A 27,915-nucleotide genomic window follows, 5' to 3' on the forward strand; every position below is an offset into this window, starting at 1 on the left:
ACAGGTCAGGAGGAATTTAGCGAAGCACAAGTGTGCAGAGTAGCACGGAATCCAAGGACTGAAACACACGGAGAGACCTGGCACAGAGATGTGGCTACTGTCTTTCATTTTACCAATTTTGAGGTTGTATTTAGTGGGAGTTAAAGTTCTTCTGTATCAACTGTTCAACAAGTATTTTACGTTACCAGGTTAGACTTCTGTTCATCCCCGTATTCATTACAGATATTGAATGCAGCAGGAGTGGTGATCACTTCTCCTAGCCTGTAACGTTAGCTGCTGGCTAGAGCTGCCTGTTAACGGTAACTACATAGCTAGCTAATGAAGGCATTCTACAACAATAGCCAAATTGACTGAGAAATTGACTAGCTAACGAATTAATGTTAAATGCAACCACTGTTAAACAAATTGTCGAGGAATTAATATAACGATCTGTCTTAAATCATGCTGCAAGTCTAATGTGGTAGTCCACCACTACTGTACCTATAGCCTTTGTTGTTAGGACATATGATCTGCTTTCCATATCGAGTATTTTCAAGCACAACATATGAATTAATATCAACATTCTATTTTCACAAATGCACACAACCCCATACCCAGACCTAGGGTACTTTAACCCCAAATTTGAGTATAGTGTTTGTATGCTCACTGATTCTACAAAAAGAGCTGTAATGGGAATGTTTAAAAAATATATATTCCTATGCACATTTTCAGAATTCATAGTATGCCATAATACCATTCCTTGTAAAGGTGAATCACATGTCATGATAATCTCACTACATATCTTCATTGCCTTGTGTGAACTATAGTGCATTTGGGTGGATAGGGGTAATCAATTACCTTTATCCCATATTTCCCCTTATTCACCTCATGTCTGAATGTTGAAATCCTCATGTGAACTTGTAGTCTAGCCTATGCACTGACACAATAGCAATGTTGTATTCTGTCTCGTTATAGAAAATACCAATTAGCCTTGACCCCCCATCATACCAAAGCATGCTAAGAATTCAGTGATGTCATTTAGAGCCTAAGCTGTACTGGAGTTAGTTTTAGCCTTGGCAAAATATGCTTGTGTAATTGGGCCCTATGCTTTATGGTGAGAGACAGAGTCAGGCAATTTTTTGTATCCCAATCAAGATAAGACCGGCTAGTAATTAGAGAGATGATTGGATAAACAAAATTGTCAATACTCAAAGCAGATTGCATTGTGTCCCCTAGATTTATACATAATGTCCTCCACAGCATGGGAGAGGCAAGCTCAATTCTGTACTGGCTCTTAGAATAATTTATTCAGAGAATAGGTTGAATTACAAATAAGAAAAAATGTAGTTATAGCCTATTAATTACTGCGTTAAAAGCCCCTGTCTGACGTTTTCTTTTGTTATCTCACGCTACCTTTATCTCACTGCCTTTGTTAGGTACTCAGTAATTAGTGAAGGCACCTAAAAGGATATTTGTCAAAGGAACAAAATGGAGGCCAAAGGTGTTTCCTCACTTTGTCGCACATCCAAAGGCAAAAAGTAAAGTATGGAGTTATTTCGGCTTTTACACCGATGCAGACGGGTGTATACTACACTGGAGGAGGATCTTCTGTCGCATATGTATGACTCAAAAGAGCATATTCCGGGCCTCCCGGTTAAGGGCGCTGTACTGCAGCGCCAGCTGTGCCACCAGAGACTCTGGGTTCGCGCCCAGGCTCTGTCGTAACCGGCCGCGACCAAAGGTCCGTGGGGCAACGCACAGTTGGCATAGCGTCGTCTGGGTTAGGGAGGCTTGGCCTGTAGGGATTTCCTTGAAATATAAAATGTAAAAAAAAGAGCATATTCCAGCAACACCTCCAATCTCTCATACCACCTGGAGAAGAACCACCCATTTGAGTTCTGTGAATTTGTGAGGAGCAACACAGAGCAGATGCGTGGAGGCAGTCCAAGATAAAGACTGAACCTATGCAGCAGGGAGCCATCCTGAAGCAGAGCCCAGCGTTTTAAAATATCAACCGACGGCATAATGATCTGACATCTGCGATCTTCATCTTTGTCTGTGAAGGGATGTACCCTGTGTCTGTGGTGGAAGAATTTAAGGACAGATCCGAGGTACTTGCCGACTAGCAGAATCGACGTGGCAATGAAGGCCCTACCACAGAGGTACAATCAGATCCGAGGTGCAGTGCTGCGGTGTCTCAACTAACCTTTGGCAAAGCCAAACCCAGAACAGGACCTACATCTCCCTGTCCATGCACTCTCTGAACCAAAACGGACTAGGTTCCGGTTTCTCCATGAGTTCCAGGTGCCTGAAAACTTTTGAAGTTCCAGAGGACAATACAGCTGAGAATATTACCAGAGCATTGTACGAACCCTTTGTTGAATGGGGGATAACTCACAAAGTCAACGGTGCCACCATTAACATTGGACATTGTGAAAGCTTGCTCTCTTCTGGATCTATCCGTGCAGATGCCTTGACTTTGCCACACTATAAATTGAGGGATGGACAAGGCCTTTCAGCTGTTAACAGACTTCTGGGACGTTGCCGCAATCTTTTTGATTATTTCCAGCAGTCCATGATGGCTATGTATCTGCTGTGAGAGAAGCAGAGGCAGCAAGGCCTAGCCCAGTGTGTCCTCATCAGAGACAGGGTCCGATCCTGGGTGTCCACGCCTGAAAGAGCGCCTGAAAGAGCTGCAGGCCATTATCAGTGTGGTACTCATGGAGGACAGTGACAACCATCAGCTGAGTTTCAAGGACAGTGAATGGAACATGGTTGAGGGATTGATTGGAGTTCTGCAACCTTTCAAACTGGTAGCTGACATGATAACAGACTGTAGATATCCTACCATTTAGTATGGTGAGGACAGTTCTTCACATGCTGCTGAACACAACCCTCAAGGCCAAATAAGGCGACACAAAAGAGGTTGGCATGGCCAAAGAGGTAATCTCCAAGGTGTGGTCCAGCACCTACCCGCAGATGTCTGAGATTGCAACATTTCTCAACGTCGGCACTTTCCTGGATCCTCGTTACAAGAGTCTTCCTTTCCTGTCCCCCCATGACCGCTCCCAAGTGGAGAGTAAAGTCATTGAGGAGGCCAAAGCCATTCTTGAGAAACAGAGGAATGAGAAAGTGGTCACAGTGGAATTGGCTCTTCTTTCTGATGAGCCACCCAACAAAAAACAGACTCTTGACAAACTGTTTCCTTCATGTAGCAATGCAGGAAACCCTTTGGCTGTGATATTTTGCCAGTCAGGCAATGACGAGAACCAAGAGGAGCTACACGTTCAGGTCGTGGAAGAGCTGAGCAACTTCAAATCCCAGAAGCTCCTGGGTCTCAACGAAGGCCCTCTCCATTGGTGGTCGGACCATATGGGCTTATTCCCTACTCTCCCCAAGGTGCTCAGGAAGTACTGGTGTGTCCCCGCCACCCGTGTCCCCTCCCACAGACTATTCAGCTCCTCAGGGACTTTCTTCTGTGGTAAGAGGAACTACCTCACCCTGGCACATGTAGACCAACAGGTGTTTCTCTATGAAAACTCACGGCGCTGCCATGAGTCTGAACCTATTGAGGATGACTCAGGGGAATGGGGCTTGGGACTGGAGCAGGACTCTGGGTCAGACCATGGAATAACTGGGTAGGCCGCTGCCCACTACCAAACAGTTACAATACCCTAATCCTAAAGGAAATACTTAACTAAATGCATATATCAGCATATATTCTTATGTTGTCTACTAGTAAAAAGGATTTATGTGAGTGTAACATCTGGTGAATTTTCCATTTCTGATCATGCTGCAATTTTATTTGATGTAGGGCTAAATGTCTTTTAATGTCCCAAATGTTCAAGTCATTTCTGAGTCCTTGTTTGCTTTGCTCTTTGAAGTCCTTAGACTGTTTAAGATGTCTTTACAGTACGTTTGAGATAAGCTTTTGACGTGCCAAGCTTTGTTATCTGTACTGAACTCTCAGAAGAACATAAAGTATAACCTATGTCATTTGAATCTCCGCTTGCTCGTGTTCATTTTGTGTTCAATGTGTCCAATACAATTTCCTCAGATGAGTCCCGATGGGACTACTAAGGTATCAAATTGCATTGATAGGCTTCTCCTCTGTGTTACAGTTGTTTCGGGAAAGGAAATCAGCAACGAACTGCCCATTTAACCACCCACCAGCCGCCACTCGAAAATGTGATGCAAATCTGATGGGGAGAAATGTAATAGAGTTGAAATCTCAACCATCCTGATTACCCTCAGTGCATAGATACGCACTGCGGCTCTAATTTTAGTCATGCTAAACTGTCTGGCCGCTGCAGGCTGTGCTTTGTGTGCTTGTTGCGCAAGGTCGTTTTATCTTCAGGGGCAGGAACTGTTGTCAAGCCAAATGGATCTATTTGGCATCGATATTGAAGGGTTCTACCTCCCTGCGTGTTTCAGGACTAGAGGTCGTTACGGACATATTTACCTGTGACTCACTCAACTCACTCAACTCAACTCAACAGTCCGACCCCACACTGTACACTTCAATAACTGCAGATTATAATCCAATGTAATCTCTGTTCCAACACAAATTGCCCCAAAATGGAAGTACTGTGTGTTTTATAATGGGCGAAACAAAATGAACTCAGTGAGCGGAATTATGCTTTGATTGCTCGTAATTGAGTTGTTCTCAGTGATATGTTGGACTGGATGGAATAAATACGCCTGTTTGTATCAACCCATAGATGTTCCATTGTATTGCAAGGCAATGGCAATGTATGGACCTTAGTTTTCTTTCTCTTCCTCACACAGTTTTGCCCACACAAAATGGAAGGGTTGCCATAGTGACGGGGGGTGCCCGAGGAATGGGTTATGAGACTGCAAGACACCTGGCCAGGCTTGGCATGCATGTGGTTATAGGTATTGTACACACACCCTTTGGTCATGACTCAGTAATCTCACAAATCATTCTAAAATGCTCAATCCAACATAGTTGAAGCCTGTGTGCTTAACATCCTTAGGTTCATGTTTTGTTCAATTGTAGCTTGAGTAATGCTGTTGCACTGATTTTCACTACAGTCCATAAGGGAATCTTCGAAACATTGCTAACACATCCCTGCCTAAGGCAGTTATTTCCTAACCTAATCAAATCTGACTCTTCAATCAAATGTAATAGGGTATTGCAAGGAAATCATTATTAATGTAAGTGTCACTGCTTCAATTAATCAATGAAACCCAAATCAGAAGTGTAGGTTTAGTCTTTCACTTGGCTCTCCCTGGTCTCTATGATGAGGGGAGGATACCTGCTGCTCCAGAGTACCCCCATTCATTCATCCCTCCCTCCATCCTCTTTTTCCCCCCTCATCATTCCTCTCTCCTCCAGCTGGGAACTCTGAAGAGGAAGGCCTGCAAGCTGTGAAGAAAATCCACGAAGAGGGCAGCGAGGGGAAAGGTAATTTCCTCATAACAATTTCCCTTATAGCCTCTCTCTCCCGCTCTGTCTCTCTCCGTCTGTCTCTATCGTTTCCACACAGCCATTACAGAATAAATAGGCTACCTCTCAAATAGGTCCGCTCCTATACACAGGCAGTAAAGCTATTCAGACATAGGCCTATGTACATGAGTGCCCTGGCTTTTAGCTGTGTTTCCCGGGGTAAAAATGTGGGTGCACATTGGTAAGAGTAAACTACTTCTCCTGCTTTGTAACCGAGGGAGGATGTCTGTCCACCTGCCCCTTGTCAGAGGAGGTTTGGACGCCAGAGTCCATTCCAAAGGCAATTACCTAAAGGCTGCAGGTTTTCTCTAAATATTCCCTTAAATGTACCTTTTCCATTTATTTTGATAAAAGCAAAGCCGTGTCACACGAATGGGAGCAGGGGAAAGGCGAGGGAGATGTTTGTTTGTCTGTGCTTGTGTTTGATGAGTACGAGGAGGAAAGCGAACTGCTGCCAACCAGTCTCAGATTCATTGTCATGCAGATGTGATTTAAAAAGAGGCTGTTTGGAAAGGAGCAGGGAAGACAGCATCTTTTGATCCCAAGCAGGCAGCTTCTCTCTTCCCTTCCTCGCTGGTGCTAAGATGACAATGATCGTAGCACAGCTCCAGTCAGCCAGGGTAACACAATTGTCATGTACGCCCTGCGCCACAGAATAATGATGACAGACGTGGAAATGAGAAATGGGCTTGTTTGTATTAAAAACAAGAAATGTCCCCCTGGTGCCTGGAATCCCCCTCTTCTCCCCCTCTCCGCCCAGCCCTGGCATGTACTGTCAGACAAGCAGTGTTTAGCAAACCTCTTAACAAGTTATGTGGGAGGCAAAACGGTAAGAGTTCCTACATGAACAGGGATATCTGGTTGTCTTATATAATGTGTTCTAGTCGGCCTGAGAGCCAATAACAATGTCTGCCATATAGATGCATTTCTTAGCTCATTTTTGTATGTGTATTTCATGCCCTCTCCTATATCTGAGCACGTTTGGTATTAGCTCTATATGTCGGAGTTTGTCCTCGTCACCCAACACATAATCACTCCATACCACTGTGTTTGTTTGCTGTCTAAGATTGGATGGTTGAGGAAATGTTGGTGTGGCATGTCACCAGGAATTCTCCTCTGACCTTTGTAGGGCCAGAATGTCTAACCTTGCTTCATCAGCAGCATACGGAGACAATAGAACAGATTTGTGTGTTGTCAGAATGTGTTTGCTAAATCACCAGCCAGGCAAGACAATGTTTAGAGACAGTAGCTTCAGGTCCTATTAAGCCTCATTTATTCAGCCCCCTCCACAGTTTAACCTTGTTCCCTATTCAAGACTGACCGCTTCAGAGACGTCTACATAAGAGGGGAAACCAACCAGGGCCCGGTTTCCCATAGAGATGGAATGTATCAGCTCCAGGGGATTTTAATTAAGAAAATCTGTTCCCAAGTATTCCCACTCATAATAGAGAGACACATGATGGTATACAAATGTAAGCACGGTTTGAAATGATTATGTTTAGTCAAATATATCTGTTTGGGCTTCTTGCGGTCAATTTGTAGCCTTCAAATGATTTGTAATTATGTTCTGGCCTACGGCCATCCACTCAAGGAAAAATCTAGTTGAACCCTGACCTATAGCAACAAATATTTAGCTGGCTTATTCTAATGCTTACCATATATAATCTATGCAGAGTTACTCAACCTCAAGAATTGCATTTGGCGAAAGGCTTGGCACACGCATACTCAGGCTGACTGACTCTTGTTCAAGGCAAATGAGAAATAAGTGCACTCAGGCTATCCGGAAGGCCAAAGTTAGTTACTTTAAAAAGCAGTTCTCTCTCTGTGGGTCTAACCCCAAGAAGTTCTGGAAAACAGTTCTGGAAAAGACCTGGAGAATAAACACTCCTCACAGCTGCCCGTGTCCCTTAAAGTTGATGATGTGGTTTCTGACAAGAAGCACATAGCCGAGCTCTTTAAATCACCACTTCATTAAGTCAGGATTTCTTTTTGACTCAACCATGCATCCTTGACTGTCCAACATTTCCTCAACTTCCACCCCTTCTAATGCGACTAGCCCCGATTGCTCCTCCCTCTTTTTCCCCTGCCCCGCTACAAAGTGTTCCCCTGTAGACAGTCACTGAGTCTGAGGTGCTAAAAGAGCTCCTTAAACTTAAACCAAAAAAAACATCTGGGTCAGATGGTTTAGACCCTTTCTTCTTTAAGGTTGCTGACCCTATCATTGCCAAGCCTATCTGACCTTTTTAACCTGTCTCTCCTCTCTGGGGAGGTTCCCATTGCTTGGATGGCAGCCACGGTTTGTCCTTTATTTAAAGGGGGAGATCAAGCTGATCCTAACCGTTATAGGGCTGTTTCCATTTTGCCCTGTTTATCAAAAGTGTTGGAAAAACTTGTCAATAATCATCTCACTGGCTTTCTTGATGCCTTCGTATTCTCTCTGGTTTGCAATCTGCTTTCACTGCAGCCTTAAAGGTCCTCAATGATGTCACCATTGCCCTTGATTCTAAGCAATGTTGTGCTGCTATTTTCATTGACTTGGCCAAAGCTTTTGATATGGTTGACTATTCCATTATTGTGTGCTAAGGAGTATTTATGTCTCTAAGGGGTCTTTGGCATGGTTTGCTAACTACCTCTCTCAAAGAGTGCCCTTAACCTTGTTCTGAACTCCTCCAAAACAAAGGTCATGTGGTTTGGTAAGAAGAATGCCGCTCTCCCCACAGGTGTGATTACTACCTCTGAGGGTTTAGCGCTTGAGGTAGTCACCTCATACAAGTACTTGGGAGTATGGCTAGACGGTACACTGTCCTTTTCTCAGCTGCAGGCTAAGGTTAAATCTAGACTTGGTTTCCTCTATCGTAATCGCTCCTCTTTCACCCCAGCTGCCAAACCCTGATTCAGATGACCTACCTGCCCATGCTAGATTACGGAGACGTAATTTATAGATCGGCAGGTAAGGGTGCTCTTGAGCGGTAAGATGTTCTTTACCATTCGGCCATGAGATTTACCACCAATGCTCCTTATAGGACACACCACTGCATTCTATAATCTCTGTACCCGTCGCAAGACCCACTGGTTGATGCTTATTTATAAAACACTCTTAGGACCCACTCCCCCTATCTGAGTTATCTACTGCAGCCCTCATCTTCCACATACAACACCCGTTCTGCCAGTCACATTCTGTTAAAGGTCCCCAAAGCACACACATCCCTGGGTCGCTCGTATTTTCAGTTCGCGGCAGCTAGCGACTGGAACGAGTTGCAACAAACACTTCAACTGGACAGTTTTATCTCAATCTTTTCATTCAAAGACTCAATCATGGACACTCTTACTGACAGTTGTGACTGCTTTGCGTGATGTATGGTTGTCTCTACCTTCTTGCCCTCTGTGCTGTTGTCTGTGCCCAATAATGTTTGTACCCTGTTTTGTGTTGCTACCATGTTGTGCTGCTGCTAAGTTGTGTTGCTACCATGTTGTTGTCTTGCTACCATGCTGTGTTGTCACGTGTTGCTGCCATGCTATGTTGTTGTGTTAGGTCTCTCTTTATGTAGTGTTGTGTTGTCTCTCTTGTCGTGATGTGTGTTTTGTTTTTATCAAATGTATTTGTACTTTTAAACCCAGGCCCCCGTCCCCGCAGGAGGCCTTTTGCCTTTTGGTAGGCCGTCATTGTAAATAAGAATTTGTTCTTAACTGACTTGCCTAGTTTAACAAAACACTAAATCAAGATTTGGCACATCATTGCGCACATGTTAGGCTACACATTAGTAAATATATTGAGGCAAACATTACAGACAGTAGCGTAGCCTACAAATAGCTAAATAAAACTAAATTGAATGAACATTACATTTAGTTCAATATCATTTAAATGCATGCCTACATATAGCCTACTGTATGGATATTGTAATACAGTTATCTCGGTTTTCATTTGAAGCATCATAATATCCTTTGCTTGTTTGTAACAATTGCAAAGACATTGGCGACTTTGTATTTGTATTCGTCCTGAAGTTATCTGCGGTCACAGACAGACAGATAAACAAGTTGATTTTGTGTTAGCTGAGATCTTCTGTGTATGAAGTGACGCGGACGGTCAAAAAAAACAATGCACTTGTCTGTTCTACGAATGGTCTGAGACAGCCATTACATAACACGCGTTTCTCAAGGGCAACTGTAGTGCGGACGGTTTTGTAAAACAGTGCCGAGATTTAAAGGTGATCCGACAAAGTTCTAACGATGAATGAACTATGGACGGCCGCGTGCCATTGACCAGAATATCAACAGTCAATTCCCCCGATGATTCTACAAACCAGCAAAAACAGCCAGATCTCGTTGAAACCCCAGCAGGTGAATGCTATAACACACCGCGACGTGGCCAAACGATTGGACAGACACCGCGGCTTTTAGCTGTTTGTCATCGCCGTGTCTGAGCCTTTGTCCATTCAAGACGTTTTGCTGTGATACTGTGGGACCGCAACCGCTGTACTACTGTACAGTCAACCTGTTATTTACGGTCATCTGGAAACGTACAGCATCTGCCGTGTCCCGGCAATGAAAGTTGGTGACATTATTTTTTTAAAGTGTCATAGATAGCCCAGCGTTTTATTTTGCGACACCAGTGGCTGCATCCATCTCCTTTAACGACTTCCTGACTTCCATACCACCTTTCTGCAATGGAGAGTTAGAGATGAATCTCATGCCAATGGGACATCCTGCGAAATTTGCCATCCAATCTGCCTTTTCCTTTTTCTGAGCAGCATCAATCTATCCTATAAGCTCCTCGAAATTGTGGATGATCAATCTCTTATCCGAGTTGCAGCTGGATGGTCAAACTAGCAGCCAGCCTGTTGCCTTTCCTCTGTCCTGTTATTGGACAGCAGCTGGTCAGTTTGTCTACGTACAGCAGCGGTCAGAACTGGTCAGAGAGAGAATGTAATTCAGTATTTCAACACGTCTTTGGATGAGACATCTTTGTTGATTTTCCAGATGGCACGACGCCTTCTAGTCTGTGCCCTCCAGCTGGCTATTTGGCACTGTGACTAGTCTGGAGGATACCCTTCATTCCTTCATGACAGATCTGGCACCATGACAAAGCTCTGGCACTAGAGATGAACTGGAACAATATTTACTACAGCATGGGTATTTTTTCCAATTAATTATTGTAATCTACGCAAATATTGGTCAATATTGGACTGTGATTTAGAATAGAGATAGCTTATTGGGGATCACATATTCTCAGTGGAGTTATTACATTTTTTATGGCTATGTTCATTTTTTTGGAGGATAAATGCACAGTAAAATCCTAAGAGCTTGATATTTACGAGAGTTTAAGTGTTGGAGTAGAAGAAAGGAAGGAGGAGAAAGGGAATAATTATGCGTTTGTTTTGGATATCTGTACGGTGTTAGATGAGTTCCACTGCAATGATTTCTAAAGCATATAACCACCATATAGTTAGTCATACAAGGGACAATTTCTACTCTTTGTAAATCACGGTCTCTTGGGATGACCTTATACAAGCCATTAGCCGGGCGAATGCTTTGTTATCTCCCACTTAAGATACGACATCGTTAGCTAGCAAGGCCTTTGTTGACTCACTGTGACACACTGATTTTTACAGAGAGATGTCCTCTGTCCTTTCCTCTCTACAGCTACATGGCTGTCAATTGACCTCTTTGACCCCTCGCTTTGCACAAATTTGTTCAGTACAGTTATGGGTAGTTAGTATACACACACAAACACACACACACACACACACACACACACACACACACACACACACACACACACACACACACACACACACACACACACACACACACATCTCCTATGGGTCTTTCCTAGTACCCTTATGAAGCCATTTACAGAAAGACTTTAACAATAAAAGGTTGATTTTGGAAGCAAACTTCCATTTTCCTACCAAGAGTTGCTGAATATCTTTTAATCTGTAGTACTCATTCCCAACAGAACATCTACTTTTATCGTGGATTTCTCTAGCTTTCTCTACTCTTATTTTATGGAGCCATTTATACGTCAGCTCAACAATGCTTGAAACACTGTTCACTCTTTACACTCAGTGGGGAAGAGTCCCGTGATTAGTGTAATGCAGAGTAATTATTGGACAGTAATTTGTTTAATTATGTGCTTGAGCACTTGGTTCGGGGACGCCACAAGCTGTACCAAGTGGTTCAGAGATCTGACATTCTGATTCGTGTGCGTGTGCGTGTGTGTGTGTGTGGGGCAAATGTCATTACTCAATACTATTGTGTAAAACCCTGAATTTCTAGCCATGGAGCGAGCTTCAGTCATGAAATTCTTGTTCCTGTCTCATTATAGCGTTGACTTTTAAAATGCTTTGACTTCATTTAATTAGGATTTAATGTGGCCCTTTTTTCTTCTTCTTTTTTTGAAACGTTGGAGCAGTTATCAAGATACAAACGGTATCTATTTGCCTTGCACTGTTATGCAGATGAGTAAAGTTCAGTGAAGCTCTCTGTCCACTCTGTCTCTTCCTGTGGGTGATGGAAAGAAACGCGCTGTCATTTGGCCCATCAGAATGATTCCTGCGTACACAATTAACTCTCCACCTTTTCTTGTAACGTTTCGTCGGTTATAGTTTCCATACCAGGGCATATTGGATATACATCTACATGTGCTTTGTGCTCTTTTATTACACTGCTGATGAGATCATGTTTAATTCATGCCAGGTCACTGAGTGTATTGCCATAATGTAATCTACCTCGTTGTTCATTTTTAGTCTCACGGTTTATTGTGTACTACTGAATGAGACCATGGCTTATCATACAGCTGTTTATCCTTCAGGGGGAAAGGAAGTATAAGATTAGGATTTGCATAATTAGGATTCCTGAGATGTTACATGCAAGGAGGGTGCTTTATGTGTATGAGGAGAGAGGACTTTATGCATATAACATTTACTTAGAAGTTTCTACTCATTGAAAGCCTTTGCAATAAGCTGTCTTGCCATATATGGACTGGTACGTCAATGGTTGATGTAAAGCTAAATTAAAGGAGGACGTCTTGTCCTGACCTGTGTTAGTACCACTGTAGCTAAGCAGACGTCTATGTTAGGGTTAGGGTTGGGGCGGAAGGTAGCCTATAGTGGTTAGAGCGTTGGACTAGTAACCGAAAGGTTCCAAGATCGAATCCCAGAGCTGACAAGGTAAAAATCTGTCATTCTGCCCCTGAACAAGGCAGTTAACCCACTGTTCCTCGAAAACTTAACCTAGTTAAATAAAGGTTTTTTAAAAAAGGGAGAAAAAAGGGTTAGGGTTGTATCTCCCTCACTAACTTTAAGCATCAGCTATCTGAGCAGCTCACCGATCGCTGAAGCTGTACACAGCCCATCTGTAAATAGCCCTTCCAACTACCTCATCCCCATATTGTTTTCATTGACTTTTTTTGCTCTTTTGCACACCAGTATTTCTACTTGCACATCATCATCTGCACATCTATCACTCCAGTGTTAATTTGCTAAATTGTAATTACTTCACTACTATGGCCTATTTATTGCCTTACGTCCTTACTCCATTTGCACACACTGTATATAGCTTTTTCTATTGTTATTGACTGTTCTCTTGTTTACTCCATGTGTAACTCTGTGTTGTTGTTTTTTGTCACACTGCTTTGCTTTTTCTTGGCCAGGTCGCAGTTGTAAATGAAAACTTGTTCTCAACTGGCCTACCTGGTTAAATAAAGGTGAAATCAAAAATTAAATAAAAAAATGTATTATAGCATAGGAAAATTGTAATGTTTGTTTGTAATTTGTTGATGCCTGTATACAGTTGAAGTCGGAAGTTTACATACACCTTAGCCAAATACATTTAAACTCAGTTTTTCACAATTCCTGACATTTAATCCTTGTAAAAATTCCCTGTCTTAGGGCAGTTAGGATCACCACTTTATTTAAGAATGTGAAATGTCAGAATAATAGTAGAGAGAATGATTTATTTCAGCTTTTATTTCTTTCATCACATTCCCAGTGGGTCAGAAGTTTACATACACTCAATAGGTATTTGGTAGCATTGCCTTTAAATTGTTTAACTTGGGTCAAATGTTTCGGGTAGCTTTCCACAAGCTTCCCACAATAAATTGGGTGAATTTTTGCCTATTCCTGCTGTCAGAGCTGGTGTAACTGAGTCAGGTTTGTAATCCTCCTTGCTCGCACATGCTTTTTCAGTTATGACCACAAATTTTCTATGGGAATGAGGTCAGGGCTTTGTGATGGCCACTCCAATACCTTGACTTTGTTGTCCTTAAGCCATTTTGCCACAACTTTCAACGTATGCTTGATGTCTTCAGATGTTGCTTCAATATATCCATATACATTTCCTCCTTCATGATGCCATCTATTTTGTGAAGTGCACCAGTCCCTCCTGCAGCAAAGCACCCCCACAACATGATGCTGCCACCCCTGTGCTTCACGGTTGGGATGGTGTTCTTTTGCTTGCAAGATTCCCCCTTTTTCCTCCAAACATAACAATGGTCATTATGGCCAAACAGTTCTATTTTTGTTTCATCAGACCAGAGGACATTTATCCAAAAAGTACGATCTTTCTCCCCATGTGCAGTTGAAAACTGTAGTCTGGCTTTTTTATGGCGGTTTTGGAGCAGAGCGGCCTTTCAGGTTATGTCGATATAGGACTCGTTTACTGTGGATATAGATACTTTTGTACCTGTTTCCTCCAGCATCTTCACAAGGTCCTTTGCTGTTGTTCTGGGATTGATTTGCACTTTTCACACCAAAGTACGTTCATCTCTAGGAGACAATGCGTCTCCTTCTTGAGCGGTATGACGGCTGCGTGGTCCCATGGTGTTTATACTTGCATATTATTGTTTGTACAGATGAACGTGGTAACTTCAGGCGTTTGGAAATTGCAACAAAAGATGTACCAGACTTGTGGAGATTGGCTGATTTCTTTTGATTTTCCCATAATGTCAAGCAAAGAGGCACTAAGTTTGAAGGTAGGCCTTGAAATACATCCACAAGTACACCTTCAATTGACTCAAATGGTGTCAATTAGCCTTCTAAAGCCATGACATCATTGTCTGGAATTTTCCAAGCTGTTTAAAGGCACAGTCAACTTACTATGTAGACTTCTGACCCACTGGAATTGTGATTCAATAAGTCAAATAATCTGTCTGTAAACAATTGTTGGAAAAATTACTTGCACAATGTAGATGTCCTAACCGACTTGCCAAAACTATAGTTTGTTAACAATAAATTTGTGGAGTGGTTGAAAAACAAGTTTTAATGACTCCAACCATAAGTGTATGTAAACTTCCGACTTCAACTGTATTTAGGCATAGAAGAGTGTTAATGTTGTTTGTATGTTTTGTGCTCTGTACACAGTGGAGTTTCTGTTCCTGCACCTGTGTTCCCTGAAGTCGGTATGGCAGTTTGTCCACAGGTTTAAAGCCAGGGCTCTACCACTTCACGTCCTTGTCAACAATGGTACTTATACACCAAACAACCTCGTTATTCAATATACCACAACATTCACCTTTTAAAGGGAATCACAGCGTAGTTATTTCATCTGAAAAATCAAGCCTCCTGTCTCCGAGTCCTCGGAGGCCTCTGAAATGGCACCCTATTCCTTTTAGTGCACCACTTTTAACCAGAGCACTATGAGGTAGTGCTCTGCTATAGGAATATGGTGCCATTTCAGGTGAAGCCCTATTGGGTAGTCCTCCGTGGCAGTTTGTTTGAACAAAATAGCTTTTATTGAGAGAAGGTCTTTGGAGACTCCGGTACTGACTGGCTTGGGGGGCTCCATGCTGTGGTAGCAGTCAGCCACTCTCTGCTCACAAACGGGCTGAATTAATAATTCACCAGTCTGCAAGATTCTCTCAGCAGCTAACATCACTTATCACACCTGGCTGATGGATAATGGATGGTAGATGCCGAAGGAAGGACGTAGTGCAGACGTTAGTGCCACCCCATTTAGAGAGTAATGATAGGGAAAGGTCATCGCTACACAGACCCCGGATGTGTCCCAAACAGCACCTTATTCTCTGTATAGTGTGCTACTTTCGACCAGGGCTCTGGTCAAAAGTTCTGCACTAGATACGGAATAGGGTGCCGTTTGGCACGTAGGCTCCTATAGCATTCTGATTTCCCTGAATTCCCCCCGTCAGTAGAGTTGTCGTCACGCCGTGAGTTCTCTCTGTCTATGCCCTATGCTTTAGTAAGCAAAGCAAGGCCTAATGCCACCTTGTGTCTCTTTCACTTTCGACGTCTAATTGCGTGTCGAATAGTGTTATTGACAAACGAATCGTGTGAATCTCCATTACCATGTAGTCAATGGTGTTTAAGTTCGAGTAATGAGCCGTTTCAGTTTGCATTAGGGGAAGGTGTCTGCTTGAGAGACCATAGACTGATAGACTGATCTGCAGACAGGTCTTGTTGACCATCGTCTGCAAGTGTTATAGCACACCAAGAGGTGTGGCGTCTATAGTGTTTTTAATAATAACTTATTAAGAATATATGCCACGTATCCAGAGGAATTTAGGCCTACACAAATAAAAAATGTATGCCCTCACTGTACTGTATGTCTTACAGTGAGTACATACTTTTTTTAGCATGTGGACCATGTGTGATCTCTTCAAGAATCAAACCCACGACCTTAGCAGTACCATATATCACTCAACAGAAGTGTCAGTTACAGTATATCAGCATAGACGGCTGTTATATCTTGTCGACATATCGATTAAATATTTCTAGGGTGTTTTTTCTAGCCGCTATGCTTCTGCCTCTGCATTGCATCGCTCTTTGGGGTTTTAGCCTGGGTATCTGTAAAGCACTTTGATTGAAATGTCATATTGCTTGTCCTTCATAGCCGGTGTCATGCTGGTTCCCGAGGGAACGACCGAGGACGGTTTCGAGCTGCACTTTGGTCTGAACTATCTAGGACACTTCCTGTTGACAAACCTCCTCCTGGACAAACTGAAGAGGTCTGGGAGACACGACGCCTGCTCCCGCGTCGTCACCATGTCCTCCGCCACACACTACGTTGGAAGACTCAATATGGAAGACCTACAGGGCAGGTAGGGGACCAGGACCTGCGTCTGTATTCATGATCCCAGCACTCCTACCCTGAGACGCTTCATGAACACAGACCCAGATTATTTGGGATATGGCTTCCAACATTGTTCTCAGGTGTCAATTGATTGCTGAAATTGAATCAATCTCTCGAAATCAAAATCCCGACGTGGTATTGTCATCTCTTTGGTATTAGTCATGGTTGATGGACAATCAAGTAGCACATTTAAAACCATTACCACTGGTAGTAGTGTTTATCTGGTGGCTACGGGTGAATGTCATTCTCAATTCAAGATACAAGCTATATCCAATGAATCTCATTGGCCGACAAAGCCTCTTGATTCCCCTGACCTTTTTTTCCCATAACCTTTTTTTCCCATAACCTTTTTTTCCCATAACCTTTTTTTCCCATAACCTTTTTTTCCCATAACCTTTTTTGATACTCGTAAAATATTTTACCTCAGTAAAAACGCTAACATTTCCTAAAATGTTCTTACCAGGACAACATTATTAGTTTTGATGACAGATAGTGTTGTGTGATAAACCATTATTATACAGTCTGTTTTGAGAGGCTCCTTGCCTCAAGGGCAGAACAGCAGTGTCTCTCTCTTTCTCGCCTGCGAATTTAGATGTGACAGATGGCTTCGTCACATCTGGGAGAAATGAGTGGATGATGCTGCTGGCTACAAGGGCTAGCTGCAACGGTGCCATCTAGAAACAATCTCACGCTGTAAGAAAAAGAAGCGGGGGGGGGGGTGGGGGACACACACACACACATGTTATAGATTGGGTATTTCACAGTCCGATGCTCTTATGACCTTCACAGTGCGTTTGTACAGAGAGGTTGCTTTGCTTTTGAACAGTGTTTATGGTGTTAACAATAAGTCCATCTATTCAGTACAGTACAGACACTGTATAATAGACATTGGGTTTAGTCATGCAGATAGCTTAGTAGGGGGCATTGGATTGAGAACAACAAGGCTGTAGACAACAAGAATAAGTACGTTATGTATGTTAATTCGCTTAGGTTTTTTTGGACAAACTAAACTGCCAAATTATCGTATTATAAAGCATGGCTTAACCCGAGATAAACGGTCTCTCGTCCTCTCCCTCTTTCTCCATTTCTCTCCCCATCCCTCTCTCTCCCTCCCTCCAGGTCCTGCTACAGTGCGCATGGTGCCTACTCTCAGAGTAAACTGGCTCTGGTTCTCTTCACGTACCATCTGCAGGAGAAGATAACAGCAGGAGGGTTCCCAGTAACATCCAACGCAGTAGACCCAGGCATGGTGGACACTGACCTGTACAACAACCTCTGCATTCCAGCCCAGGCAGCCAAGAAACCTGTTGCCAAAATGCTGTTTAGGGTAAAGTAGAATCTTAATCTAGATGACCATTTGAATATTTAAAGGCCACCCAAGGGTTAGGAACCTGAGGGGGAAAAATGCATCAAATACACTGTAGATATGGGCCACATTCCATCTCAAAACTAACAACAGTGTCATAGTGTTTCACCTAACTGTCTTATACTTCCCTATAGGTTGACAGTTCTGTAAGACTGTTAAGGGTACGGTAAACGACCTTTACAATTACTTTGGAATTTGGCATACTTGAGGAGAAAATGCACCGAAGATAGATATGGTAATTAGGTGAAGCTTCTACGCTTGACCAATGCTTAACAGCGGTGATTGATGTGAATACTAATAAGGTGCAACACATGTGGAATGGTCCAGGCTTTTACTGCTCAGGCTTCATAATGACTTTTTCTGTTGATCATATTGCAGTGGAATCCATGTGTTTTAAAAAGGATTATAATTGCATTCTTGGGGTTCTGAGATAGTAAAAGCATGTGAATTATAGTCGCATCAAAGGGTGTGTTAAATGGGGTGGTCAATTTATTCCGAACCACAGGTGAGTGAGAGGCACAGGAGGTTGGTGGCACCGTAATTGCGGAGGACGGGCTCGTGGTAATGACTGCAGCGTAATAGGTGGAATAGTATCAAATGCATCAAACATGGTTTACAGGTGCTTGTAATGCCATGTGTTTGATGCCATTCCATTCGCTCTGTTCCAGACATTATTGCCCCCCCCCCCCCCCCTCAGCAGCCTCCACTGGTGAGAGGGTGTGTGTATTCATGAAAACTACATCGCAATCTGTGAGAAACGTGCAAATAATCCCCATTATAATTAGCAATTTAGGATTTTTCGTCATGAATCTTGTTCTGAAGGCAGCTCTGCAGAGTGGTCACTAGCTGGCACAAGATCATCAAATCATTTAAAGCCTAATGCCTAACCCTAACCTTAAATTAAGAACAAAAATGTACTTTTTGTTTTCATGAATTTTTACAATAAATCCAATTTTGGCTTTGCAACTTGCCCATCTTACGGAAATCGCTCAGTTCTGCCTTTAAGACAAGACTCGTCCCAATAAACGTCAACCTGCTTATAAAATTTAGCGGCAAACAACAAATTAGCTGCAAGCAAAATGCATGTGGCAGTAATGGTAATTTAGTTTATTTCCTAGTTATTTAAATCACCCTTGAATCTGCTTCTAAAACGTCACATTGCATGTTCACAGATTCATTCTGTATTATGGCATTCTAATAGGGACAATGTAGACAATTAGCTTTTTTGCCTGAATAGATTTAGATGACTGTCCTTTTTAACACAGAGAAATGTGCTGGGAAATTAAGCTAGTTGGGCTTTAAGAGTTAAAAAAATATATACAGTATTTCAAGGGTGACAATATAAAGATAGCCTGCAAAACATCTGGATTTCATTTCCTCAATACTCATATTCCACAAAGATAGTGAGTTGATATTGTCAGACATTGATATTTATCTCCGTCATAATTTCCTTTTTGGAGGCTTTTATCTTGGACCTGGGGTCTAGCGCCGAATCGTATTTCATTATCTGTCTGATTGTTCGGGTTTTGTGTGTTTGGAAAGATGTCTCATATCCACTGAGGTTTGGATTGCCAAGTATTGCAGCATTTAGTATTGCAGCACTTGTTTGGCCAACTAACTGCAGTATGGATGGCAGCTATGTGATGCCGACTGGCCACAGATGGTTGCTCAATCCTTTGTCCATATTACAAGTGATGATCACCCTAAGAAATATGGACCTGCATGAAATCTTGTTTCGTTCGATGTTCGTCACTTTTCCTTTCTCTACAAGTATTTATTTTATAAGTGAGACGTATGTGTGCTGTCTAAGGCGAATATTAGTTTTATATACACATTTCTGGACTGTTGACGGATTTCATTAGGGGCTATTTCATATCTGCTGTTTGGAAATCAAGCCGGCCTGTCTGCCAGTGTCTTCATTCACATTTTCCATTCAAGGGACATCCTCAGTGTTAATCACATTGACTCTGTTTTTGGCCATACAACAATTTGGATTACTAAAACCTCACCTCTAGTCCAAATATATTGTGGGGAGCAAATTCTTCTTGACTCTTCAAAGTCCCCATCAGCAAAGACACTCACTCACACTCTATGTGTTGTTGATTGTGTTTGTGTGTTTAAACGAGGGACGTGAATTCAGATTCCCACGGGCAGCGAGTGTAGTGTTTAAAAGCTCTGTGTTGGCGTTTGTTTCTCCTCCAGTGCAGTGGGCCCATTTAGGAGCCGCCATATGCGCCTTATATAAGCTCCTGGCTTTCCAGAGCAGTAGGCATGGCCTGCAATAGATCAGTCTGGCTCTGCTTCCTCCTCTCTAACCTCCTCCACTTAACCTGCCTGCTGCTGCCCGGCCTGCTGCACATCACTCACCACAGGCTGCTGCTGCCAGACATACGTGTTAGTTCACCTGAGAGCTCACAGACGCCTTAGATTGCTGTAACAACTGTTTGTCATATATCTAAATAGCCTAATTCTAATCTCGTCCGCCCAGCCGCCTCTCCAGCAATTGGGGACAAGGTGTCACTAACTGAAGCTGCTTAGCAATTCAGCTGTGAAATGTGTTTTACATTTTGAAAATGGAACAGGGGACACCATCCTGTTTATGAAAGCGTTGATGTTGCCGGTTCGAATGATTGATAGAACTGGGCTTCAGTTTACAATTTGGAAAATGGAACAGAGGACCACTATGTTTCTGAAGAACAAGCCTGTCCCTGCCTGTCCATTCTTTTTTAAAGTGTTATTTCTGTGTCATCTCCAGACCCCAGCCGAGGGAGCGTCTACATCTATCCTGGCTGCCACTGCGTCGCAGCTGGAGGGGGTCGGAGGCTGCTACTTCTATAACGGGGAGAGAACTGAATCCGCTGACATTACTTACGATCACAACGTGAGGGCTGAGCTGTGGCAACAGAGCTGTGCGCTGGTTGGTCTTCGGGAGTCCTAGAGGAGGAACCAGGAACCATGATCTTAGAAGTATGCCAAGGTCAGTGGCATGACACCTCCCTCCAGCGTCAACAACAACCAAGCTGCGTCCCAATTCTCAAGCCTTCCCTTCGGCCCCAAGTGTGCACTTGTTCCCTTCCCTTCATGGATTTAAAAGCACTGGTATAGGAAATATGGTAGCAACTCCCTCTAGCCTAGGCTGACACCAATCCAATGCTTTTAAATTCATGGGGAGGAGAGCACAAGTGCATATTTTAGTAGTGTCGGGATACAGCCCAAGTCAGCCCCAGCCAGCACTACATACAGCGACAGCCTGTGGACTTAGGCTTCCTGATTACTTAGCAACATCTAGCTACAGCACAAACCTTGGTTGTTGCCTCTACAGTAACTGTCCTCTCTTGACCTCTGTCCTCATAGTACTGCGTAACACACCAGCAATGGAATCGACTCTTCAGCATTTCATATCTTCTAACATAGCTCCTCCTCCGCAACGACAGTTCTAAAGACACCCATTCTACCATGCGACAAGCTCTATTAAACACATGCTGAACTGCACATTGAGTGATGGAATTGATGTTTTTTTATATTGCAATACAAGTTCTGCTGCCAAATGTATTAAGCTTTGGTCTGTAGCTCCCTCTTCTGGAATCGCAGATAACAAAACATTGAAGAACACAAAGAACATCGGAGCTACTAAAATCTCTTCGAAACAGACCCATCTTTTTTTCTGTCTAAAATTGGACCCTCTGTCCATTCTTTTTCTCGTACTTGGACTTCCCATCAGGGGCGGACTGGCCATCTGGCATTTCGGGTAAATGCCAGATGGGCTGGTCCATTTTTATCCTAGTGGGCCTGTGTAAATCTTTTTTTTTAAACAAAATGCTCATTATCTGGCTAATAATGGGGGCCAAAAGGGAAAAAAATTATGTTGTGTTAGAATAATGCCAGAGGCCATTTCTGGTCCTAGTCCACCCCTGACTCCCATCAAGGACTGGACCAAATATCTGTAGATGTACCGCCTCATAGCTGTGATCAAAAATATCATATCAAATATGCTTTGGTGAAGGGCTAACAATGACCACCATGAGACTCAAACTTGGTTAGCCTTATTCCCGCTTAATTTGCACTTGCCTCATTTAATGCGTGTGTCCAATCCTTGTTGTTGTCGTCATCCAGGAAAAAAACTGACAACGAGCTTCCTCATAGTACAGTAGATGCCTTTGCCTTGTTTGACTTACTGTGCCCAGAGGGGATGTTCTGCCCTGCTATCTCCACTTCACTGTGACTGATGTGAAATGTTGTCGTGATTTTTGATGTCTCTGTGGCATACTGTGATGACAAAATGATGCTTATCTTTAAGTGTTCTGAAACAGTAATAACATGTTAATGGTTGGTGGATCGTATTTTCAGACACGCCATTCTCAGTCTTAGATTCTGAATCTTTAAATTACTGTAAGTGATTCTCATGATAAGAGGTCTCTAGTGTGGAGAGTTCTAACTTGGGCGCTGCCTGTAATTTGTGCTCGTGTTCGATGGCTGCTGGAATTACAAACACTTGCTATGACATCTTTTTTAATTGCGATGGTTAATAGGGACTGCACATCTTCATTTATCTAACTTCTTCTAGGTGTCTACAATCCATTGTAGGTGTGCGCGTCGAAATTCTCATACAGGATATCGTCGACGTTTTGTCTTAGGTGTTTTGTGTTCAAGTACTGTATGTGTGTATGCATGCCTAAGCAGTGTACGGTTCAGTTCTGTACATGCCCCAAGACAACAGTTATTCAATAACGACAGTGCCAATACTTACATGCTCTTTAGAATACTAATGAGGAAGGTTTGAAGAGAAGAGGACTCTCTTCCAAGCTTCCATCTGCTTTTGTTATGATACAACACGTGTTATGAGTCTAATGCTGGATAAAAGGCAGACATAAGAGACACCAAATGAAAATCAAATTGTATTTGTCACATGCGCCGAATACGACAGGACCTTACTGCGAAATGCTTACTTACAAGCCCTTAACCAACCATGCCGTTTTAAGAAAATACCAACAACAACAACAAAGTAAGAGAAGAATAACAAATAATAAACAGCGTAAACATTAGATATAATACATCCAAGGTGTAAACATTTCAGTAGGACATTTTCATCTGAAGTCATTCGATTGTCCATTGTATTACCACAATCACAAGTTTTCTTTAGTTGTACTGTACTAATTAATTAAGTAGTTATTCATTTGAGTTTCAAGTCATTGAGTGATTCTTAGATGTGACTGTGTTGTCCTCACTCATGTCATAGAGAAGGATGTCCACATTGGACACAAATCTAAATAAAAATCTATTGTAAATGAATTGCTATCCCCGATTTGTTTTTACCTTGTATCTTAAATCTACTATGTGCAGTAATGCATGATGATTGACGAAATTGTATTATCATTTTCAACATATTGACAATAGTGTGTGTGTGTGGGGGGGGGGGGGTGTCTTGTTCAAGTCAAACACAGGCACTGTCAGAATGATGGGAGATGATTCATTCAAGGACATTCATTCTGTGTAAAGGTAAGTAAGAAGGATCCAATTACTCTCATAACCACGGGGACTCTCTCTCTCTCTCTGTCTCTCTCTGTCTCTGTGTGTGTGTGTGTGACAGGCCATGACCTTTATTATGTTACTGTGTGGAAGTAATACCCCTACAGCTTGCAAGCAGGGCATCAGTCTTTTCGAAGCATCTGACAAACCAATCTGTCATTCTTCAGACTCGCACGTCATACCTAATGTGTGTCAAAGAGGACGGCTTAGAACACTGTGCTCTTCAGGCACCATGAGTAGAGTAGGCCACACACACACACACACACACGTTGGGGAATCCAATGTTTTATTCACGAGTTACACAAGGATTTTTACCACGTCTCTGTCTCCATATTATTCCTGAGATTGGGTAAGGCTCTTCTATAAATCCATGCTGAGAGAGGAGAGTCATATCAGTGTGAATCTATAAACTATACTGGGCCGGCCTCAGCAGCACAGCCATGTCTCAATGGCCAGAGGATAAAGAGTCAATTATTTGGTCTTTGTGTTTTTCTTTTTCTTCCTCTCTTTATTTTTAAGAAGAAATAATTGCATCAGGTCTGAGCAAAAAGGAAGTCATTGTGATCCCATGCATGTGTTACGGAGAAGACGCTTCGACCCGTAGCTCTGCATCAGGTTGCTTCCTTTCCTAGCGCTTTTATTTTGCATAAGTACAATTTATTACAGTCTCAAGCAGACAGCTAAAGATTTAGAGCCACACGATCACTAACCCCGTGTTCAGATGTGTTTCTATGTTTATGTGTGCTATGTGATATATAGTGAGTACTGAATAGTATTCAATTGACTGTAGTGATTTGGGGGAAGTCAGCCGTCTCTAGTTATATATGCAAAAGACATCCTCTTGTTCTGTCACAGGGTGGTGCAGGGGAGCTGTAGACGAGCACTTATCGCCTTGTTCCCTGCGGTCGTTCCAGCAGACCTGATAGTCAGCGTAGATAAGACCGGGTCCTGGGGCACCTCAGCTAGGTAATAGCTCCATGTGGTCCCGCGGGTCTCAGTTAGAGTGCGGCGTTAGCAACGCAAAGGTTGTGGGTTCAAGTCCCGCAGGGATTATACGCATACAGTATGTGGCATGTATCTGAATAACGATAATATGAAACTAATTCACAGAGACCAGTCGTTTGGCCCTAAAGATTGTCTGCTAGTTAACTACTTAGCAGTCACAGAGTTAACTTGCCTCTGTGAACTGTACTGTAGAAGAGTAGAAGTCCTTAAAAAGTAAAAAGGGGGGGGTGTAAGTGACAGGGTTTAGGCACTGGGGGCTAGTTAGCATTAGCAATGTAGCCGGTGCCACAGGGAAGCACATCTGGCTCTGTCAGCTTCACTCATACAGCATGGTTGAAATAGCTGCCAACTCCAGAGTATTATGTGGCGGAAAGACGGATGTTTATTAAGAAGGACGTTATTTTCTTATTTCACTTTTGGTGTAGGGCTAGAGTTAAGGTTGAGGGTTAGGATTAAACCGAGATGTGGACACGAAGCTAGGGTTAGGGTTAAACCGGGATGTGGACATGAAGCTAGGGTTAGTGTTAAACCAGGATGTGGACATGAAGCTAGGGTTAGGGTTAAACCAGGATGTGGACATGAAGCTAGGGTTAGGGTTAAACCAGGATGTGGACATGAAGCTAGGGTTAGTGTTGAACCGGGATGTGGACATGAAGCTAGGGTTAGGGTTGAAACAGGATGTGGACATGAAGCTAGGGTTAGGGTTGAAACAGGTTGTGGACATGAAGCTAGGGTTAGGGTTGAAACAGGATGTGGACATGAAGCTAGGGTTAGGGTTAAACCAGGATGTGGACATGAAGCTAGGGTTAGTGTTGAACCGGGATGTGGACATGAAGCTAGGGTTAGGGTTGAAACAGGATGTGGACATGAAGCTAGGGTTAGGGTTGAAACAGGATGTGGACATGAAGCTAGGGTTAGGGTTGAAACAGGATGTGGACATGAAGCTAGGGTTAGGGTTGAACCAGGATGTGGACATGAAGCTAGGGTTAGGGTTGAAACAGGATGTGGACATGAAGCTAGGGTTAGTGTTGAACCGGGATGTGGACATGAAGCTAGGGTTAGGGTTGAACTGGGATGTGGACATGAAGCTAGGGTTAGGGTTGAAACAGGATGTGGACATGAAGCTAGGGTTAGTGTTGAACCAGGATGTGGACATGAAGCTAGGGTTAGGGTTGAAACGAGATGTGGACATGTAGCTAGTGTTAGGGTTGAGCCAAGATGTGGACATGAAGCTAGGGTTAGTGTTGAACCGGGATGTGGACATGAAGCTAGGGTTAGGGTTGAAACAGGATGTGGACATGAAGCTAGGGTTAGGGTTGAACCAGGATGTGGACATGAAGCTAGGGTTAGGGTTGAAACAGGATGTGGACATGAAGCTAGGGTTAGTGTTGAACTGGGATGTGGACATGAAGCTAGGGTTAGGGTTGAAACAGGATGTGGACATGAAGCTAGGGTTAGGGTTGAACTGGGATGTGGACATGAAGCTAGGGTTAGGGTTGAACCGGGATGTGGACATGAAGCTAGGGTTAGGGTTGAACCAGGATGTGGACATGAAGCTAGGGTTAGTGTTGAACCAGGATGTGGACATGAAGCTAGGGTTAGGGTTGAAACAGGATGTGGACATGAAGCTAGGGTTAGGGTTGAGCCAAGATGTGGACATGAAGCTAGGGTTAGGGTTGAAACGAGATGTGGACATGAAGCTAGGGTTAGTGTTGAACCGGGATGTGGACATGAAGCTAGGGTTAGGGTTGAAACAGGATGTGGACATGAAGCTAGGGTTAGGGTTGAACTGGGATGTGGACATGAAGCTAGGGTTAGGGTTGAACCGGGATGTGGACATGAAGCTAGGGTTAGGGTTGAACCAGAATGTGGACATGAAGCTAGGGTTAGTGTTGAAACAGGATGTGGACATGAAGCTAGGGTTAGGGTTGAAACAGGATGTGGACATGAAGCTAGGGTTAGGGTTGAGCCAAGATGTGGACATGAAGCTAGGGTTAGGGTTGAAACGAGATGTGGACATGAAGCTAGGGTTAGTGTTGAACCGGGATGTGGACATGAAGCTAGGGTTAGGGTTGAACCGGGATGTGGACATGAAGCTAGGGTTAGGGTTGAACCAGGATGTGGACATGAAGCTAGGGTTAGGGTTGAACCAGGATGTGGACATGAAGCTAGGGTTAGTGTTGAAACAGGATGTGGACATGAAGCTAGGGTAAGGTTTGAACCAGGATGTGGACATGAAGCTAGGGTTAGGGTTGAATCAGGATGTGGACATGAAGCTAGGGTTAGGGTTGAACCAGGATGTGGACATGAAGCTAGGGTTAGGGTTGAACCAGGATGTGGGCATGAAGCTAGGGTTAGGGTTGAACCTAGGGTTAGGATTGAACTGGGATGTGGACATGAAGCTAGGGTTAGGGTTGAAACAGGATGTGGACATGAAGCTAGGGTTAGTGTTGAACCAGGATGTGGACATGAAGCTAGGGTTAGGATTGAACTGGGATGTGGACATGAAGCTAGGGTTAGGGTTGAAACAGGATGTGGACATGAAGCTAGGGTTAGTGTTGAACCAGGATGTGGACATGAAGCTAGGGCTAGGGTTGAAACAGGATGTGGACATGAAGCTAGGGTTAGGGTTAGGGTTGAGCCAAGATGTGGACATGAAGCTAGGGTTAGGGTTGAAACGAGATGTGGACATGTAGCTAGTGTTAGGGTTGAGCCAAGATGTGGACATGAAGCTAGGGTTAGTGTTGAACCGGGATGTGGACATGAAGCTAGGGTTAGGGTTGAGCCAAGATGTGGACATGAAGCTAGGGTTAGGGTTGAAACGAGATGTGGACATGTAGCTAGTGTTAGGGTTGAGCCAAGATGTGGACATGAAGCTAGGGTTAGGGTTGAAACGAGATGTGGACATGAAGCTAGGGTTAGTGTTGAACCGGGATGTGGACATGAAGCTAGGGTTAGGGTTGAACCGGGATGTGGACATGAAGCTAGGGTTAGGGTTGAACCAGGATGTGGACATGAAGCTAGGGTTAGGGTTGAACCAGGATGTGGACATGAAGCTAGGGTTAGTGTTGAAACAGGATGTGGACATGAAGCTAGGGTAAGGTTTGAACCAGGATGTGGACATGAAGCTAGGGTTAGGGTTGAATCAGGATGTGGACATGAAGCTAGGGTTAGGGTTGAACCAGGATGTGGACATGAAGCTAGGGTTAGGGTTGAACCAGGATGTGGGCATGAAGCTAGGGTTAGGGTTGAACCAGGATGTGGACATGAAGCTAGGGTTAGGATTGAACTGGGATGTGGACATGAAGCTAGGGTTAGGGTTGAAACAGGATGTGGACATGAAGCTAGGGTTAGTGTTGAACCAGGATGTGGACATGAAGCTAGGGCTAGGGTTGAAACAGGATGTGGACATGAAGCTAGGGTTAGGGTTAGGGTTGAGCCAAGATGTGGACATGAAGCTAGGGTTAGGGTTGAAACGAGATGT

The 27,915-nt window shown here is 43.4% G+C and overlaps 1 protein-coding gene and 1 pseudogene across 1 annotated transcript; both read left to right on the forward strand.

Annotated features, from left to right (window-relative positions):
- LOC139413060 (polyprenol dehydrogenase-like) lies at positions 1 to 23,186 on the forward strand. Its single transcript, XM_071160089.1, has 7 exons — positions 1 to 188; positions 4,768 to 4,875; positions 5,339 to 5,407; positions 14,809 to 14,910; positions 16,295 to 16,502; positions 17,654 to 17,861; positions 20,656 to 23,186. Exons 1-7 carry the CDS (start codon positions 89 to 91, stop codon positions 20,836 to 20,838), a joined length of 978 nt encoding a protein of 325 aa, XP_071016190.1. The 5' UTR covers positions 1 to 88; the 3' UTR covers positions 20,839 to 23,186.
- Positions 1,084 to 3,812, forward strand: LOC139413960 (E3 SUMO-protein ligase ZBED1-like; annotated as a pseudogene).
- Positions 23,187 to 27,915: the final 4,729 nt, after the last annotated feature.

This window comes from Oncorhynchus clarkii, chromosome 7 (genome assembly GCF_045791955.1).
Source record: "Oncorhynchus clarkii lewisi isolate Uvic-CL-2024 chromosome 7, UVic_Ocla_1.0, whole genome shotgun sequence".
Taxonomy (NCBI): Eukaryota; Metazoa; Chordata; class Actinopteri; order Salmoniformes; family Salmonidae; genus Oncorhynchus; species Oncorhynchus clarkii.